Source organism: Haemaphysalis longicornis, unplaced genomic scaffold (genome assembly GCF_048455015.1).
Source record: "Haemaphysalis longicornis isolate Haplotype H1 unplaced genomic scaffold, Haemaphysalis longicornis Haplotype H1 scaffold_91, whole genome shotgun sequence".
NCBI lineage: Eukaryota > Metazoa > Arthropoda > Arachnida > Ixodida > Ixodidae > Haemaphysalis > Haemaphysalis longicornis.
Window position 1 is genome coordinate 779,053 of NW_027526462.1, and position 7,914 is coordinate 786,966.

Sequence of the window (7,914 nt, forward strand, 5' to 3'; positions counted from 1 at the left end):
AATAGAGGAACCTAGTGTATAAGCACCATTTAAGTAGCAGTCTTGGAAAAAGAATGGAATACCTGTAGAAATAGCGTCTTTTGTCGATTTTCGCATTCCCTGTGTCTGCAAACAACTTGTTTTGTTCACTGCTCATGCTCGTGGCTACTCGACCAGAAAAAATATTTCCAATATATTACGTTCTCTCTAACCAAATAACCAGTTAGTCAGCCGTTGTGTATGTCCTTTTGTGTGGTTCGCGCTGTTTTCTTGAAACAAGCACAATCATCTTGACGTCCCCCTATAAGGATGCATTACAGCTTCTGGCAAATCCATCACAGGCTTTACATCTAAGTTAAACTCTGAACTCCTGAATGTCGTCAACTGGTGCCATAATAACCGTTTGTACTTTAACCCTGAAAGAACAAAATATATGATCTTTAAACCTGGCCAAGCCCAAATACCCTCAGTTCCGTCTTTAACATAGGTGTCCTAATCTCACTGGTGTTTGCAACTCTGTTTCCTTTCTTGGTGTGTTACACGACCTTGACTTAAAATATAGCTGTCACATCAGTCATATCAAGAAAGAAACTGTATATAGTATTCGGGCCTTAATCAAAGCTTGTCGTATTTTTCACATGATGCTCTCTTATCACTTTATCCTTCTTTCATTCATAGCCATTTAAATTACGAGATCGCAGCCTGGAAAAACACATATCATTGTCAAATTTCATCAACATATAATATTCAAAATCAAGCCATTCGCATCTTCACCAGGAGCCGTCGTCAATCTAACGCCGAAGACTCATTGCGCCCTTACAACGTGTTATCGGCTGAAACGTTGTTTCATTATAATTTAAGCTTAATATTTTTCAATTCCGTATGTTTCCTTTAAATTTTGTCACCCTCACTTTCTTAGCAAAGCACAACACCACAAGGTCGGCATCAAACAGAAACTTTTTTACTTCCACGTGTACAAATTAATTACGCCAAAATGACTTCAACTTTCTCTGGAATATCAATTTAAAGCAGTTTAGCTCCCGCTGTGCAATTATGTCTGTACGCGTCGTCACTTTAATCGTCCCTAAAAGGCCACTTTTTGTCCTGTTAAGTGATCTTTCGTCACTCCTTTGATCATTTATTTCTAATGGGAATTAGATATGCCGATCTTGTTTTGTCTTGTTTTGTCAGTTGTGAAATTCCTCATGTTTTGCTTGTTTACTTGAAATGAATTCACGCTTTTTATTTTTTTCGCGTCTAATATTGTTGCAGTGCTACTGTCAATGTATTTTCTAATTATCACCTCGGTATTAAGTGATCGAGGTTTCCTGTTCAGTCCCGGACCTTGAGACCCTCGTCTGTAGTGTTTTTACTTACGTACTTTTCTTACACACTTCAATAAACTCCTTATTGTCTTAGGTCGTGCAAGAAAAAGGATCTCAACTTACGTAATAATGACGTTCTGTCTGCTGAAAAGACGCAGTTCATGATTTTATTAAGGCTTTAGAAGTAGATCGTTAGCAAGCCAATGTGACCAAGGGGGGAGAGGACTAGAAAGGACAGCATAACTTAGTCCACCCTGCTAGCCCTGTTAAAGATGATAATTATTATTGGTCTACTTCAACCCGAAAATGTTGGCCTGCCTGCCTGCCTGCCTGCCTGCCTTCCTGGCTGCTCACCCGTCCATCCGTCGATTCAGCCATCCGGTCAAGAGTTAAAAGAATTCTTGAGCGAGAAGAACAACTTGTAGTTGTCAGGGCCCTGACGAAGTCAAGTTTTTCTGCCGAAATGTTGGCACTGAGGCCATAAACTTGTCCAAAGCTTTTGTTTTCTCGTGTTCCCAGCATCTTCAAAGTTTCATTGCTCTCTGAACTTTATATATACATATATTCTAATGTGGGTTTATTGCCAGGTAGCGAAAGGCAACAATGGAGCACTGAAAGCTGGCGAGGCCAGCACAAGGATGCGAGGACCAGCCGACAGAATTTCCCGCATATTTCAGGACCTGAACGCCGATTACGATACCGCTCTGGTTGTTCGCTCAGTTTCCTTGTCGTCATCTCTAGCGCTCTAGCTGTCTTTTCTATTGCGAGCCGTGCCCGCACTGCGCTGTTATTATCAAAATACACCACACTAGCCTGATTTTCAAAACGACTACAGTTCGCTAAAAAAGTGTGAAAACGTCAGGAAAGCTTACCTACTACGTAGTCGTATTCCTCCTCGAAGCTGAAGCGCACCAGCGGTGCCTTGTGCGGCACGGTCTTGAACAACAGCGTGGTGTAGAGGGGCACCAGGGTCATTGGCAGGAGGGGTAACAGTTTCAGCATCTCGTCCGTCGCCTCAAAGGGCGACAACAGGTTTGTCACAAAGTCTTCAAGTTTAGTCCTTTCGATGTGTTACGATTCCGGTAGAAACGTTGCATGACAGGCACTCACGCATCACAAGGACGGCTCTCCAGCGGCACTGAGGCGTTGTATGCGTTCTTCTTTCCGCGAAAAGGTCACGCTCCCACTGTTTGACTGTCACGTTTTTTTTTATTAGGGTGGTATCGAGTTACGTTGCGAAGTGACCCGGCAGCATAAAACCTTCAATCTGTCAACACAGCGGTGCCTGCAAAGTTTTCCTTCAAACAAGGTAACGCCCATCGCCGCTTCTCGGGAACTTCTCGCTTAGCAGGCCAAGGAACAACTTCTGTCAATACTCGCGTCGGCACGAGAATGAATTCCTGTTTGAAAGGAACAAACTCACATTCTCCCTGGTATTCACTCGGGTGACTTCACACCTCGTGGAGTCGTAGAATATTTCTTTTATTTCCTTGGCTAGAGACGGTAGTGTCTCCATAAGAGTCCTCCCATTTTAAACGTGGCTGGCAGGGCCACCACATGTATTGCATAAGGCTACGTCGATCCCTGAAGGATCTTCACGTCAATGCGCTGGTAATTTCTCGGTCAGGCTTTGGGAATGTCGGACTGGCACATGCGTGAACACGCCGCGCAAGATTGAAGCAGTCTCCGCGTGTGTGCCTTCCGGAGTTATGTGGGATGACCTCCTGCTTAGATGCTTCAAGAGTTACAAACAGTCCACCGAGAGCACTTCTGAAAAAGAAAGCATCAGCTATTACTTTTTTTTAAATTTTCAGCGTATCTGCTTACGTCGTTGCAAATGCTGTTGAAAGAAGAGTCTTCCGCCGCCTCAGCCATGTAAACGCCCCTGTATTCTCATCCGCCCACTGCTGACGCTCACCACCTACCGTTTCGCTCCTCCCTTGATAAGCATGGAGGTTTCCTAAAGACAGTTCAAATTTCGCGCGTTCTTCTGCTCCAGAGCCACCCATTGGAACCGCGGCTACACTTCAACTTACAACGCCTCCACGAGGTCCAGGCTCTTCCCGTGCTCTCATTGTATTTTATGTGAAAAGATTGATTTCGCCACGTATATCTTTTATTTTGTATCGCAGAAATCAGGTGTCTGGTATATTTAATTTTTAAAATTCTGCAAGCACCAGTTATGTCTTCATATTTTGCCTCAAATACGCATGTTTTCTTCCTGTTTAACAATGTTGACAAGTGTGACGTTCGTTTTCATATTTAGTCGTTTGCAAACGTTTTGCATATATAAACATCTCGTTCAAGTATTATTCTAACTTTTGCCCAAAGGCCGGATCGAGGGACAGACAGACAGACAGACAGACAGACAGATAAATAAATAAATTTTAGGCTTTAAGTAGCCCAATAAAGACTGCCGTCTTTAAAACCGAATTATCTATTTCTTGTCCAATATGTGTTGACGCGTGTTTGTACAGGTAAAAAACAACAATGTGCATGTACGAGTGTGCATTTCAAAGTGATGATCCAGTACAAATGGCAGTACCTATTTTACGCGATGAAATTATTTTACGGCCAGCACACCCAGCCCAGCAGGAGAAGCCCAACTGCAAATGTGTGAGGACGCAGGCAATCTCAGAAAACACCAAAACTCGCAGCACACACTTCTTCACTGCCACATTGTATTTGCGTCTATTTCTTCGCTTCCGTATCTTCAACTTTACGCACAAATAACTACGACAAACTCCTTTGCAGCTACATCGAGCTTGATTCTATCTGTTCACTTTTTTCCTTCGTCTTTTTAACAGGAACTTTAACAGGCAGGCTGGGGTCAGAAGAAACAAGAAACGGGTGATTAAGTGCATGGCTGGGCTGATATTCATCATCAGCATCATCATCAGCCTGTCTCCGCCCACTGCAGGGCAAGGGCCTCTACCATGAATCTACTAATATCCTGGTCATGTGCTAACTGCGACCAATTTATCCCATTCACCTACTCACCCGTATTCACCTATTCACCCGTGTTCAATTCCCACGGGAACTTAAATATGTTTTTGTCTTCTGTTTACAGTGCCAGCCATCTTCTGTACTGGGCAACAGCACTTGTAAAACAACGACAACGACGTTTTTTTTTTCAACATGGAACACTGCAGGCGTTAGCCTTAAAACATGCAAAATCACTCAGCCACTTACCGAATTAACGCTGGAGTTTTCACGTACTATCACTGCAAACAAGGGACGCGCTGTTCACCGCAGCAGACATCCCTTTAGGGTCATGGCGTTAGTCAGGTTTCCTTGCAGCGTTCTGACGGTGACACCATTCTCTGCAGACACCACCCCGCACCCCAAAAACGGTCACGCGTCTTCGGCATCCATGCGAGCGAAAAGAAAAGAATCATCACGCTGCATTCCTCAGAAGATCCTCGTCCGATGGCGTGGTTTTCCTTTCATCTCCGCTTTCGTGTGCCACTCAAGCAACACACGGCGACCTGTCCTCCATCACGCCACTTTGTATCTCATCTGGTGTCGACCTGCACCCGTCTTGTCAGCTGTAGCGGAACGCCGAGCGGCCCCTGACGTCACGGTGACGTCACACCCCGCTTGGGACCGCCGGGCGCGTGTTACGGTAGCCCGGGGGAGAGCTGCGTAACTGAAATGTTGGTCGTTCTGACTCGCTGCTCGAGTGCGGACGACGACTCGAGGGCTGCTCGGCGACACAATGAGAACCCGTGGCATGGTCTTCGTTTCGCGCATGCGCAGCGGATCGAAACGAGTGGAAGGGGCCCTACAACGGGTGACGATGGGTACAACGGGCTTAACGAAAAGAAAGGAGTGAGAGGGAAAGGGCGCGTTGCCACTCTTACCGCGGAAAAAACCACTGACGCTTTGGAGTGACGGCAGTCTTGAAGACCTGGAAGGCAGCGGCTCGCTTCTTGGAGGTCCATGCGGTGGCCGTTTGTCTGTCCCTTTAAAAGGACAGACAACCCATTTTCGTGGAGTCTATGTCCTCTAGTTTATGTGAAACCCAGCGTTTATATAAGGGGGTAAGCAAAAATTCTTCGAAGTAAAATGTCGTACATGTTATTAATTTGGCATTAAACGTTCTGAAGTTTGAATGGTGGAGACACGTAGTGTCGCAATGGGACACTAGCGGATTTCAATGCATGGTTCAAAAACCGCAAAAAGGAATAGGCAATACTGGGCTTTATTATTTTTTTTACCTGAGGGCGGGATTTTAAAAACCCATTTTCTTATCCGGTACAGTTAAAGGTGTTGCTGCAGAGCTTACTGTCATGGTTGGAAGCACACGTCAGGCAGGTAGATTTAAAATTCTGCTTTCAAACATCCCAGGTTCCTGTCAGGCAAATCGTCTCGGTTGAAGATGTTTTAAGTGATACCCTCCCATTTGGGATAGAGAGCATGTAGTCGAAAAAATCGGTTGTTTGTCCCTTTAATACAGCAGCCGTCGACACCCACTCTTACGCTGCGGAGCGAATATTGCATTTGCTTCTTTTGCGGAGCTGCGGCGCTGCGGCGCTGCAAAGCCTTCTTTTAATTTCTTATGTGCTCCCGATGTGAGCTTTAGGAAATATTTAGGCTATAAATTTTAGTGAAACCAGCATGCGGTAAGCCCTCTCAACAAATCCATCTAACCAAATGATGTAGACTACCGTGTAACTAATGTGTCTTTGGCGCCTAACTCATAAGAACAGGACACCTAAACTCGTTACTTTATGAGTAAACGACATTTTGTTGGCGCCTAACTCCTAAGAAAAATGCACCTAAACTCCTTTCTCGATGAGAAAACGACATTTTGTTGGACGAAGGATCATAAGCTCTCAATGTTATAAATGGAGTCTTGCTTTTCTAAGCAAAGGGGCTTTTGTAAAGCAGCATTCAGTGATAACATAAAAGATACACAACCAATGCGTGCTGCCGGTGATGACATATGGAGGCTTAAAAACTTCGGAAATTGGCGCGTTACTAAACAACTAGAAAGCGAACGTATGTCGCACCAATGGGCCAAGGAATAAATAATGTTAGGACTAACACTCAGGGACCGGAAATCAGCTTCCTTGATCAGGGAACAAACTCACGTAGAAGATATAATAGTCCAAATTAATAAAAACAAATTGACTTGGGCTGGCCATAAATTTAGGCGAAATGACAACCGCTGGCTAACCAGGGGCACAGAGTGGCTAGCGACAGTCGGCTCTATAACAAGGGAAAGGCAATTAACTCGACGGACTGACGAAAAACACTATGCACGCCTCCGTCTAACGACGACGATGGTTGAACGCGACGCTTTCCCGTGAGGGATCTCTTCGTTGTCGTCTGAGTTTCGACTGACTCTCAGACAGTTTAGACTTTGACTCACTGAACTCTGACTTCGATTACGGCAATTTGGACTTTTGATCGCAGCGGCTTTGACTTTGACTCTTCGCCATTTTATTTCGCACGAAGGAGGCTTCGCGTTGAACTGTCGAAGCCGTTAGACGGAGAGGTGCATGTTTTATTTCATCTTGCCGGTCCGTGCACCCCTCTTTAAATCCAAATTGCTCCGAACGTGTCGAAATGGCGCAATCGGACAGACGTCGGCTCCATAACGCAAAGAACCGAGGTTCGATTCCGACGACGGGAAGCGCTTTTTCTTTTCAGTTCACTCACTACCATCAACGTCGTCAAAGTTGGATTTTCTGCAGTGCGTTTTCGACGCGACATGCGCCATCAGTAAAGCATAGAACGCTTCGCTTGAATAAGAAAATTCCTACACAAAGAATCAACACGAGAAGCGCTGGAGAGGTGCGGTTGGAGGTTAATGTTAGACGGTTCACGTTGCAGTGGATCTAAAAGGCTGATCCTCTGACAAAGCCTTTACAATGCATTATTGATAGGCAACGCCTTCCCAATCGCAACTTCCACTCTTTCTCCCCCCCTTTTTGGTCGCCAAAGTATTTACGCCATATTAAAAGTTCTACACAATGCATGGCAGAACGTTTTCTGGCAGAAGTGCGGCTAACCGTCTAGCGTTGTGTATGCGTTTGAACGCGTGCGTGTGCGTGCGCGTGTGAGTGCGTGCGTGCGTGCGTGCATCCGGGCATATACAAAGCCACAAAAATTGGCTACTGCCCCTCGTCTCCGTTGCACATGAATTTAGTTGTCAAAAGAGCGTTTATCGAAAGCAAATTTATCTGAATTGATCAAACCTTGATTACACCTTCATTTCATAAACGAAGTTCCCGCTTCTTACAGTTTGGTGCGCCTTTTGAAGTCAATATGCTACTAGTCACTCTTTTGTGTGTGTGACTGCAGATGTCAATTTCCTTTCTTTTTATTGGGGGGGGGGAGGGGAGAGGGTGGGATGGGTGGTGGGGGGTGCTGGAGACTAGGGCGTGAGTAGAGGCGCAAAGATGCCTTACGCAAAATTAAATCTTTAATGAAGATGCGTTACAGGACGTGGTATCGCAGAATAGCGGTGGAGATTCGTACGTTTCGCCTCGCCATAACAGAAATTGAAAACAAAAAACTTCATACCCTTCAAGGATAACGTGTCATGTATTTGAAGGCGGAGCGATGGTGCTCTCACGAAGGTATAAATACCAGCCGTTCT

The 7,914-nt window shown here is 45.3% G+C and overlaps 1 protein-coding gene across 1 annotated transcript in view; it reads right to left on the reverse strand.

Annotated features, from left to right (window-relative positions):
• The window catches only part of LOC144154789 (glucose dehydrogenase [FAD, quinone]-like), a 56,151-nt gene extending 53,845 nt beyond the window's left edge, over positions 1 to 2,306 (reverse strand). Inside the window, exon 1 of the mRNA XM_077685890.1 lies at positions 2,177 to 2,306. Within this exon, the coding sequence (XP_077542016.1) occupies positions 2,177 to 2,306 (130 nt within the window). The remainder of the gene's footprint in view (positions 1 to 2,176) is intronic.
• Between the last annotated feature and the right edge of the window lie 5,608 nt (positions 2,307 to 7,914).